Genomic DNA, 12,594 nt, shown 5'->3' with positions numbered 1-12,594 from the left:
TTAAAAAAAAAAAAAAAAGCCCGAACAAACATATTAAAGACTATGGGGAGCTATCCATTTCTGATGTCAACTTACCCCATTCAAGCTGCCCAAATCCTTCACCAAGTGCTCATCCGTAGAGGCATCATAGTTAAGTACAGCATGTTGCTTGTCCACACTTCGTGACTAAAACACATTAAAAAATTTATACAAAATGAGATAAGGTATTTCAAAAACAGATCATTAATGGCTATTTTTTAAAGTAGCATGATTATTTTCTTTCTACATAGCACATTTATTCAAATTATATAAAAAAGTTAGTCCCACATATGAAAAAACTCAATCTCTAACCACACCCAACTCTGGCTTTGGGTGCCCATAGCAGAATCCTAAAATTAATTCAGAAGAATTGTTTTCTTAATGCTTCCCCAAATGTGATTACAAGGCAGGTCCAGCCATATCTTATCCAAAGATATTTTTTTTTTCCAATTCACCATAGTATCCCTGATGCTTAATTTAATATCATCAACTTCACCGTTATGTCTCTCTCTCTCCTTAACTACATGCATCTTTCAAAACATCAATATGACTGTGGTATTGCTGTTCTCTCTGAAACATGCTGTTTCCTGTCATGCATCTGTTAAATTTTCCCTTATGTTGCCTGGGATACTTACCATAGCATACGAGCGTTCCAATTGTTTCTCCTTGATCTCAATTTCCTAAACAAATTAGCTATAGTCTCTTTACTAAATGTATAGCTGGTTCCTGAACGACTATTCCCATCAGTTCTGACTCTTTCTCAGTCCTTCCTTAAGCACTGCAGCATTTATTTATTTCATTAATTCTTTATTTCACATCCAAATGTCAACCCATAGATCAGGAAAAATTCTTGTTACTATTTCCTCCACAAACACCACCTCCCTAACAGCTAAGTCCCTCCTTTAGCACTTGCCCTTGGCCAAGTGTTTGCAGCCTGAGGTGCTGACTGCAAGCAAGGAAGAGGTGGGGCTGGATGTATGCTTCCTTCACGCATGTATGTGGTCAGCACCTTGACATCTAGAAGAGTTCCCAACTGGATGGAGCTCACAGCTCATCCTCCCCAGCTACGCACGCTTGATCTCAGGCTGTTTTCTGGTAATTTTGCTAGCGCAGCGTCCTGACATGCCTGCATAGCAGCAAATTTCTTCCAATAGCATTCTTTCCAGTTTCAGGTTTGGATCTTCTGTCCTTGCTAATCAACTCATTGTTCAGGACTACATAGCACTGAGAATGGTAAATTTCTGTCCGAGACTTCTGTGCTTATTTCTGTACCAGCACCTCCAGTCTGTCAGTTCTAGGAGTCCCAGGTTATCAGTGCATTAGCCAGCTCAAGGCATCAGAACATGCAATCATGACTCCTAAAGAAATGCTTCCTCTTCTCAGAATCCCACCTTTATCATCTCGTTCCTTATCCATTTCTTGAGACTTGCTACTACTATTTTCCTTCGTTCGTTTCAATTTACTCCCTTATTCTTCCCTTCCATGACATCCTTTGAGTGCTTCGTTTTCTCCTCAAAGAAGTGAAATCAGTCCTCTTGTGCTTATACTTACTATTTCATTTTTAGACTTTTCATTTGAACCAATTTGCAGTTTTGAGGGGCAGAGAAGGACGGCCAGGATATAAAGGGGGAGGGGAGAATTAAGGAAGAGACAGACAAATGAACAACAAGGTCCATGCCAATAAAAGCTGCACCAGTATACTACATCAGTTAAGTGTTCTTAATGGTAGATGACGATATACCAGTATAGTTCATTTTCTACTAACTTCGCTTGTTTTCGTTGAAGAAAGGTTACTATCTCAATAAAATCAAATTCACTGATGTGGGGACTGTTCTGCTGAGCCTACAGTGCCAAGCAGAAACTACACTTTTCCACACTCAAGTGATACAGCAATGCAAGCACAAGAATTACCCTATCTTTAACTAGGTTATGGGAAAAATTTCTTAACTTTTTTCAGTTAGGTAATTCAAATACATATTATATGAATAATCAATTATTTTATTATCTTTCTGTGCTACATCCTATTAAAAATAAGTTAAAATGTAAAGGGCACAAAAAAATCCTTAAAGCTTCATGATATTTTGCCACCTCCTCAGAAATGGTAAGAATGATTACTCAAAGCTGTGGCTTTTAGAGAAACACCTGAAATTCTGCAAAACATCAAGGTTCTCCTCAGGTTCAGATTACTGGCATATAATTGGACACTTTTATTCATTGCAGAGGATCTTTACAGGTGAGAAGACTGTGCAAATCTTTCAAATGCCATTTTCCCTTCTGATTCATTATTGCAGCTTTCCACTCAAACCTAAGTGCTATCAAAATTGCTTTTTATAAGACTGTGGTGCCCTGGCTGGCCGCTAAGCACCACACAGCTGCTCACTCGCTCCCCTCTGCCCCAGTGAGATAGGGGATAGAACAGGAAGAGCAAAAGCAAGAAAACTCATGAGTCAAGTTAAATATAGTTTAAGCAGCAAAGGAAAGAGGAAGAAGAAAGAAGAAATAAATCAAGTGATGCAAAGGCAATCACTCACCACCTCCCAGAAGCAGACCAACACCCAGCCAGTCTTTGAGCAGTGGTTACCTTTCCCAAAGCCTCCTCCCTCAGTTTTTATTGCCGAGCATGGCATTATATGGCACGGAATATCCCTTTGGTCAGTTTGGGTCAATGTCCTGGTTGTGTTCCCTCTCAACTTCTTGTGCACCCCCATAGTCACATGTGTGTAGGAGAAGCAGAGTGAGAGAGAATGCCTTGAAACTGTGCACACACTGTTGAGCAATAGCTAAAATATTGGTGTGTTATCAACAGTGTTTTGGTCACAAATCCAAAACATATAACCAGAAGGGCTTCTATAAAGAAAATTAACTCCAACCCAGCCAGACCCACTACAAAGATTTATATATAAACTGCAGAAATAATAAAAATCACAGAATAACTGTGCTAAGAGCTGTATGAATATGAAGAGGAAAACTCCATCCTCAGTTAAAATAAATTTGTAACTGGCATTATTTTAGACAAAGACAATTCAATCCAGACTACTAAGAAAATGTTCAGAATACAGAAAATAAGAGTATTCTTCTTTGGAAATAGTTCTGATATTATGAATAATGTAGATTTTTTTTTACCTTGGAAATGTTTTCACCACCAAGATTCAGAAAGTTTTCTAAACGTAACGGTGAAAGAAGGGAAAGAAAGGGAAAATGTGGTATTTATCCACACGCAGGCTGGTGCATTGGAGTAGCTAGCTAAATACAAAGACTGCACACTATGTTTGAGCATATTTACAAAATAACACATTTAAAGCAAATCTGTATTCCCAGACACGAACAAAGTCTCTTCGAACAGTGTTAGGTACAGATCTGACGTCTAATTCTATCGAGTATGCAATGGAGTTGAAATGCTTTTTAATAAGGCTTTTATAATATGTTTTCTGCCATGAGACTATGAATAAAAGCATTAAATTCTGCTTTCTTTATCATGCATTTTCCACATGCTTTGCAGTAAGAGAACAACCAAGTTGTCAAGAGTGGAAAGGGAGGTCCTACACAAAGAGCTATACATACAGAACAAGAACACATTATTAGCTTCTCTTTTGGTGGGTCCTCCCCCTGAAGCAGTATACGGTGTTACAGTCATGCTGGCATGTCGACCTAATATAACAGCAAGCTAAAGAGAATATTCTTGAAAATCACCAGGCCCCTTGATTCTTTTTACTACCTCTGAAGCCAATACACAACAAATAACATTTGTAAATGACTGGAATCTATTCACAGTATTAATCAGAGGCAGCTACTGTTGAAGGTGATAATGACTGAAGTTTTGTAACACAAAACAATAAACGCTTGAGTATTCAGCTTCACTGTAAGGACTGATCAACCATGGACAGGAGATGGCATAGGGAAGAGAGAAGGAAGAAAAGGCTCCCTTTTTCAGAGACCCATTACAAGCAGCTAGTGGTAAAATAAAAGCATTTTTTGATTATAATCATCTGGGCAGGAACCAACGGGTTGGGTTTTTTTTGTTTTGTTTTGTTTTGTTTTGGGCGTTTTTGTTCATTTTGGGTGTTGGGGGGGGCTTTGTGTTTGGTTGGTTGGTTTGGTGGGGTTTTTTTTAATACTTCCCACAAAAATCACCAAGACATCATACTGCCTGTCTTTAAAGAGAAATTAAAAGAGCATTTTCAACTACTTTCTAACAGGGTGAAGTATTTCCATCACCAGTAAAACCTTTGGATGCCTTCTGAGGTTGAGAGCCAAATGCATTTTGCTAGAGATTACATTCTGAGTAATACATACAAAAATAGGTTTCTAGGCCCTTCATTTGCAAGTAAGATTTTAATTTGGCCATTAACGGCTGCATACGCAACTCTTTGGAACAAAAAAATTCAAAAGAAACTATTTTATTGAATGGCAGGAAGGGTTGAGAATATTAGTTTTGAAGTTCAATCTTCTTAAGAGCTCTACAGTAAACAAATACATGAATTCGAGAAGAAACTCCCAAAATATTAGCACTAACCATTCAAAAATTATACATACACTAGAAAGAAGCAGCTCAGAGGACTACAGCTTTGTTCAGGCAAAGTGCATGGAATACGGCTACATAACAACGCAGTTACACGCCTCTAAGAGTTCCGCATAGTGATCCTCAAAGTTGAGGAAGCTACTAAGCATCAAACTATTTTGACTAAGACTTGTATTTTTACAATTCCACTGGAACCATTACTGCGATTGAGTCATTCAACTTCCTTAGAGATATAGTCTTCTCTACTGATTTAATTTGCCTTTGTACAACAAGATCAGGACATAGTGATAGAGTTACATCAAATCATGTGACCAAATTAGATTACAAGTTGCAGAAAAAAGAAAGCTCTTTTCAAAGGCATCTAGTGCACTTAGCATTATCACATTTTATGGACCACAGTCTACTTACTTTACTGATCATATTGCAAAATTTATTTCATTTTCTATTCTTGCATTCTGTACATGATTTATATGAAGAAAATGTGATCCTCTGCACTTCGACAGTAACTGCATGATTGATGGCAATATATTTAAACTAACTTTTTTCTATGAACACAAAAGATTAATCAAAACAATTGCTCCCCCAACATCTGGGGAATTTAATTTTCAAAAGGAATATAAAACTGGTGCATTAAGTTCACTATTTGAGCAGTTGCACATGGAAGGCTGATGCAATTACCTGTAACATCAGCTCACAGTCATCTCTTCCAACAAAAATCATTTCTCGTGGCAGCCTATGGCGGGTGCCTCCACTGCTCACCAAAAACCAGGATGTTAAGCTCATTTTCTGCTTAGCTGATAAATCCTTGGCAAAGCTACGTCATCCTGCAGTGAGAAAGAGAGACAGAGAAATTCATTTTAGTTATTTTTAGCTACAGTTCCTGCTCAGCAAACACTGTGAGCAGAATACAAAAAGCCTCTGAAAATATGGCATTCTTAATAGCATGTACTGAATCCAGCAGTCACAGGAAGTGACAGGCTCCAGATTTACATAGTCTGAGGCTCTGCTTCATGCAACTCGGCAATTTTAATTGGAGGTAAGCTTCTTCAAAATGGACAAGCAGCTAGTTAATGCCAAGGTCATGCATCAAGTTCTCAGAAAGCTTTTAACATTTGACCCCTTATTATCAAGATAACTGCTACATTAATACTTTACTATCACAACCAATAAACAATGTGGGAAACATTTACAAAATACAGCAAGTAACTTGCATGTGTGTCATTACATTTTCCTGCAAAAAAGAACTCCCTTATATGGTTTCAAGCTCGGGTCCTCTGTACAGCACCAAGTGAAAGCTGAAATTCAAGGAAGTTTTACTTCTTATTTAACCTTAGATTTTCTCAATAAAACTTATATCTTGGAAATTTAACAGCGTACATTTAGAATTGTAAACAAAGCAGAGCCAAATGAACAATTTAGAAGTTATTTATAAGTAATAAAACTGAAAGCAGTATTCCTACAAAACTTTACCTTAATTCGCCAATAAACAACATGACATACTACATACTTACACAGAAAAAGAAAACATAGCTATTTAAAATGTCATACAATACAACAGAAAACAAAAATTGAAAACTGGATAAAATCTTTTATGGAAAACTTCTTACTTTGAAAACGCTCAGTAATAGGTAAATTTGGATTTTAGAAGCCCTTCTTTTTCCAGAAAAGCTTAGAAACGAGTAAATTTGAATTTTAGAGCCCCTACTTGAAACTGGACAAAAATACGATTAAAAGCACTCTCCAGAATAATTCAATGGTTGATACTTGGAAAAGCCTTTAAGAAGTATTCCAAATATCTCTTTAAGAAAAAGCAAGCCAAAGCAATAATTTCATTCTGCGTTACAACTCTGTATTCACTAAAAGAGAAGCTAAAGAAAATAAAAAGCAACCAGTCCATTCCTTTCAGTACCAAATAGCTGACATTACTCTTTTATTTAAATGTCATTTAGTGAAATTATGCAAGGGGAGCAAAGGTACTGTAAGTGTACATAAGCCTGTAGCGGACTTAAGCATAATCTGCATAATAACAAGAATGTAGCGAGGTTCTCAAAACCAAGACTAACATATAAGCAACGAGTAAGATGACAATGCCAGCACTGCCCCATTACACAAACTACAATCAAGGGGAGACACTGCAAATTATGAAAACTGATAAAGAGGAATGAGTTAAGTCAGAACTGCATCTGAAAATGACAAAACAGACATTTACAAAACAGTAAGTCAAAAGCATACCATGGCAGGTGCTAAAATGAACTAGCAAAGCTATCAACCCAGTTTAAAAAATAATGCAATTCAAATGGAAGAAATTAGAAAAATTTAATGTGCAGAAGATTTACTTAATAAAAAAGTAAATATGTATTGCAACAAAGTGTTCTCTTATACAGTGATACCTACAATAGGATTATCTTTCCACAGCTGTATCACAACACATTCCTCAAACGAAACTTATGTCCACCTAATGTTGTCCAACTCAACAGAAGAAGTGATACAGCATCTCTGTTATAGTTTATTTATAGAAAATATGAAGATTACAAATTACATCTACAATAACAACTTGCTGAAATCAAGTTTAAAGACATCTAGTTACCAAAGAAGTGTTTTAATAATTAAAACAGTTTATTCAGCACCTTTGAGGGAAATCAACATTTGTATTTTTAATTTAACCTATTTTAAAAGTAGAAGATGAACTTGGTCAATCAAATGACATTTTTCCATTCCTTTTAAGAAATGAAAAGGAATTACCAAAAATGCCCAGCCTAGGTTCCAGCTTTTAACAAGTAAATTAAATGGATGTTTGGCAGCAAGCATGCTGTTCATACCAAAGCTCCTCATTCTGTTTATATTTTACTGCCTTTTAAATCTCCCATCTGCTTATCATAACAACATTTACACCATTTGGCCTTCCTGCTCTAATTGGAAATTCATATGAAAACCTCCAAGAGGTTTTATCAGAAAAAGTTCTTAATCAAAGACTATGTTTTAGTTTACATAGGTAGACCGTCAATAAAGGAGAAAAACTTTTTATTTATAAAACAGACAAGTAGGTCAACAACTAGAGCTAGGAAAAAAACCCCAAACCTCCCACAAATGATAAAGCCTGACAACAAACAGATTAAATTAAGCTATCTGAAATAATGTAAAAAAAGTGTATTATACAGAGCAATCATTGCCACACAGCTTGGCAGCGCATTTGTAGTTAAAAGCCCATCACCATTTCTATCAAACTTAATAATGTTGTTCTTTTCAAACAGTGCTGTCTCAACTGCAACGAATCATCAACCTAGATACATATTTTAAAGTATTCTTTAGAATGAACCAATGCCTTTGATCAAAGCTATGCTGAAATTCTGCACAGCAAAACTGGCTGAAAACAGGATTCAGTAGTAACAGTTACTTAGTATCAGGACAAAAAAGTGCATTAAACATTTGCTATGAAACTGCACACTTACTAGTTATGCAGTATATGGACAATTACACTGCACCCCAAAAACTTCATGAAAGCTAACAATATTTTCAATCCACTGCTGTGTTAAGTATTCTGGCTGTAGTATTCTGAACAATACAAGGATGAAAGATCGTTCACTGTCTAGGAGATACAGAATTAAATTACTACATGACAGGTGCAAAATCATCACCAGAAGTTGCTCTTTATACAGTGTGAATTTAGATCATGATAATTCCTGCAATGAAAAGTTACAGATACTAAAAGGTTACACTGGGTTCAAAAAGCAATAAGCATTCATGGAAGAAAAAAAATTATCACACCTGTTAAATGCAATGACCCCACTTACAGCTCAGGAACTGCATGTGCTGTGCATTTTGGGAAGCTGGGAGCATGCTCTAGTGAAGTTTCCCTTGCTATTGTCCTACTTCATAACCTCTCTTCCTTACCTAGCCTTTGTTTATGCAGAACAGGATACTGGCCCAGATGGACCTGCCTTACGCCAGTACAGACTACGCTTTTTAGATGAAGTATTTACCAAAAATACTATGATTTCTACCCTAGAAAAATGAATTTTAAATGCTTTATTGGAGCAGTTTGTTTTATTAGTCTTTCCTAATATGGAAGTATTGCGTTCTAATCTTTAAACAAGTTAGTAAACATTTAATCATTAAGACCTGATCATTCAAAGCAATACTTCGTTCTAGATACCTTGAAGTCAGTTGCCAAGACATCTATTGCAACTGCAAAATATTTCCTTGTCTGCAGAAGAAACAGCATTTTATGGTGAAGGACTATAAATTTCAAAAGGCAGTAACCAGTGCGTAAGAATGAACACATGGGTAATAAGTCATTTGAAACAGATGATGCAGTAACAGGGAAATTGGCTGCATCATCCCTGTAAATATAATTCAGTCCTTAAGAACTAAAGCCCTGCATTATGTAGCCAAAAGATGGGTGTAACCAATTTCAAATATGTCTAGAGAAACACTGCCAAGATTACAGTTTTGATAATGTTATTGTAAGCAAAAATCCTTAATAATCTCGCATTTGAGCAATCTACAGTCTACATTTTTGTATTTGCCTGTAACTGAAAACAGCCAACTGTTTTCTCCAACTAAACTATTAGCAAATACTGAGATGCCTATCATACAGGGAAACAAAAAGCTATGTTTAAAATTTAAACTAAACCTAATATATGCCTGAAATTCCAACTTTTAAGCACTGCAGTCCTCCGTATTAAGACTGGAAATAGTATAAGTGTAACGGTATACAATTATCCTATTATTGTACAACAAATTTTATTTAAGAATATTTTAAAATAACATTTAAAAAACGCTGCATCAAGCTGAGACACAGTACTGACAAAGCTGGAAGCCCTGTGTTGCCCATTATTTGCCCTTGTAAGTTCCTGTTTCCAGCTGCTAAAATTTTTGCTAAAATTACATTTACCTTCTCATACATTTGCCTAGTATATTGGGGAAGCTTCTGAAGAAATTACTCAAACATTTCTGAAACAAGGTTAGAGGAAAATATTCTATGTTACTACCTTTAAACAAAAATTATAACTATTACCTCATAAATGCAAATTGGTAATTGAAATGTGATAGGAGACCTTAGTATCAGTTTGTACCTTTTACTAGTGCTCTTATGCAAATCTATCCAAATTCAGACAAGCAACAGGCTTTTGAAAACTTCCCATGTGTGTATTAGTTCAACAAGTACACAGATAAATTCTCTCAACACATCCGTCTACACAGAGCATGCTCCACAATTTGCTTTAACTACCTGTTTTTAACGTTATAGTGCCATTTAGAACCAAAAATAGGGCATCTTTCCCCAGAACTCTCAATTCATCCACTGTTGCTGGTAGAGAACAAATGTGAGGGTAGAAGACCCAGAAGGAGAGAACACCACCACACCTGGACAACTGTATGGGGTTTGCGTAGCAAGGTTTTGGTAGCAGGGGTGGCTACAGGGGTGGCTTCTGTGAGAAGCTGCTAGAAGCTTCCCGTATGTCCAACAGAGCCAATGCCAGCCGGCTCCAAGACGGACCCACTGCTGGCCTAGAATGAGCCCATCGGCAACAGTGGTAGTGCCTCTGGGAGAACAGATTTAAGAAGGGGAGAAGTTGCTGAGCAACAGAAACTGCAGCTGGAGAGAGGAGTGAGAAGATGTGAGAGAAACAACCCTGCAGACCCCCAGGTCAGTGCAGAAGGAGGGGGAGGAGGTGCTCCAGGCGCCGGAGCAGAGATTCCCCTGCAGCCCGTGGGGAAGACCATGGTGAGGCAGGCTGTCCCCCTGCAGCCCAGGGAGGTCCATGGCGGAGCAGATATCCACCTGCAGCCCATGGAGGACCCCACACCAGAGCAGGTGGATGCCCGAAGTAGGCTGTGACCCCGTGGGAAGCCCACGCTGGAGCAAGCTCCTGGCAGGACCTGTGGATCTGTGGAGAGAGGAGCCCACACTGGAGCAGGATTTCTGGCAGGACTTGTGACCCCGTGGGGGACCCACGCTGGAGCAGTCTGTGCCTGAAGGACTGTACCCCATGGAAGGCACCCACGCTGGGGCAGGTCATGAAGAACTGTAGCCTGTGGGAAGTACCCACGCTGGAGAAGTTCATGGAGAACTGTCTCCTGTGGGAGGGACCCCACGCTGGAGCAGGGGAAGAGTGTGAGGAATCCTGCCCCTGAGGAGGAAGGAGCGACACAGACAACGTGTGATGAACTGACCCCAACCCCCATTCCCTGTCCCCCTGTGCTGCTGGCAGGGGAGGAGGTAGAGAAAATCAGGAGTAAAGTTAAGCCCGGGAAGAAAGGAGGGGTGGGGGGAAGGCGTTTTAAGATTTGGTTTTATTTCTCATTATCCTACTTTAATTTTGACTGGTAATAAATTAAGCTAATTTCCCTGAGTCGAGTCTGTTTTGCCCATGATGGTGATTGGCAAGTGATCTCTCCCTGTCCTTATCTTGACCCATGAGCCCTTCATTACATTTTTTCTCTCCCTTGCCCAGCTGAGCAGGGGAGAGATATAGCACTGGTGGTGCTGTATCCTTGGTGCTTTCATTGGTGGGCACCTGGTGTCCAGCCAGGCTCAACCCATCACAACAAGACACTTGAGCCAGGCAGACTCTGAAATGAGGAATCAAGAAGGGTAAACATCAGGTGTAAGCCATGACAAGGGAGAAATCAGAATTAAGAGAGCACTAATGGAGCCAGTAATGGCTGGAGAAGACCTGAAGTTGAAGCTGATTCCCAAGTCACAAAGAAATGTTGTCAGCAAACAATTCCCACTGGAAAAGTGCCTACCATGACTGCTTTATTGACTATCCAGTGTAATTAAGGATACTAGTGCCAGCAGTTCTATTTCTGACTGAAATGGAGAAATCTATGGTATAGAAAGAAAAGAGCAAAGCGAAGGTAATTCCAGACCTGAGAATATTACTGTGTCAATATAATTGATATTAAAAAGTAATCTATAAAGATAATTGATTTAAATCTAAGAAGTTAGATTTGGTGGAAAACACCACAGTAACACTGTCTATTCTGCAAAACACTCTGAAGGTGGGCAGTATCACAAGCAGTGTTCCATGTGCAATCACAATTAACCTACTTATATACATGCATTAGAAAGTAACCTTTAACTACATCACCACATAATATTTGAACCAGGACTCTACCTTATTCAGGTTAAAACAAAAAGCTTAACAGTCAGTTAATCAGTATTTTTTTTCTCCTCTCCTCATCACTTGATTAGCTTGTGCCTTATATATTGCACATCACTAAAAACCTTTTGTGAATTATTATCTTCCTACTGACTTTATCCGCCATGCTCATCACCACAGAATGAGAAATTCATTAACACTTAACAGTACATCTCCACAAATATCTTTATAAGGGGTTTATTATAAATGGGGAGCTGTAGAGCAGTTTTTACCACTAAAGCATCTTAATCTTGAGTATTTAAGTTCCAAACCCATAAGCATTTCATCTTAAAGTACCTAGTTTTACACACCACCACATGTGTTCCAATGGTCTAATTTATTTGTGTTCTGACACTGAATGCCCAATTCTTCTGCAAGTAAGGTTAAAGCCACACGTAGGGTGGTTAGAAAATTAAGATCACTTTTCCAAAGTATGGGTAGATGGGTCATCTGTCATCACAGGGACTACAAATACAAGAAAATAGTTCATACTCTAGGGTAGCTTCCAAGTGTTTAAGTCACGAAACTATCCTTGGTGCTTTCATAATCCCCTGCTTCTTTCACTACTCACATTGCTGTCATCCCAGAAAGGGAGAGAGAGGGCTCCACAGACAACAGCCTCCTGGCTGCAACTGTTCTCACCAATTCCTAGGGCTAGTCCATCAAGTGAATTTGTTGGGGGGGGATGACGGGGGGGGGGGGGGGGGGGGGGGGGGGGGGGGGGGGGGGGGGGGGGGTTTTTTTTGGGGGGGGGGGACGACAGAGCCAGGGGGGACAGAGCCAGGGGGGACAGGGAAGGTGCATGGCTAAAGAACTGGCTGAAGAACCTTTCACTGGGAACTGGAATTCAGGCTACATCCACCATCCTTCTACACCACAGTAGTGTGCAGTGTTGCTCCTCAAAACCCTTAA

General features: G+C 38.8%; 1 protein-coding gene across 13 annotated transcripts in view; it reads right to left on the bottom strand.

Moving 5' to 3' along the window:
* The window catches only part of CEP170 (centrosomal protein 170), a 105,359-nt gene that overhangs the window by 74,498 nt on the left and 18,267 nt on the right, over window positions 1-12,594 (bottom strand). For 12 of the 13 annotated variants that reach the window (XR_005933860.1, XM_030035672.2, XM_030035668.2 and 9 more), the window contains exons 2-3: window positions 5,216-5,361; window positions 76-165 (exon numbers count right to left, since the gene is read on the bottom strand). Coding sequence is in view for 12 of the 13 variants with exons in the window: in XM_030035672.2 (XP_029891532.1) it covers window positions 76-165; window positions 5,216-5,320 (195 nt within the window). In the remaining variant the exon portion in view is untranslated. Of the gene's footprint in view, window positions 1-75; window positions 166-5,215; window positions 5,362-6,931; window positions 7,005-12,594 lie in introns of those variants that run through there. The other variant, XM_041128476.1, reaches the window with a different exon arrangement.

This window comes from Aquila chrysaetos, chromosome 13 (genome assembly GCF_900496995.4).
Source record: "Aquila chrysaetos chrysaetos chromosome 13, bAquChr1.4, whole genome shotgun sequence".
In the NCBI taxonomy this organism is placed as follows: Eukaryota; Metazoa; Chordata; class Aves; order Accipitriformes; family Accipitridae; genus Aquila; species Aquila chrysaetos.
This window is presented reverse-complemented; position numbering and strand designations above follow the sequence as displayed.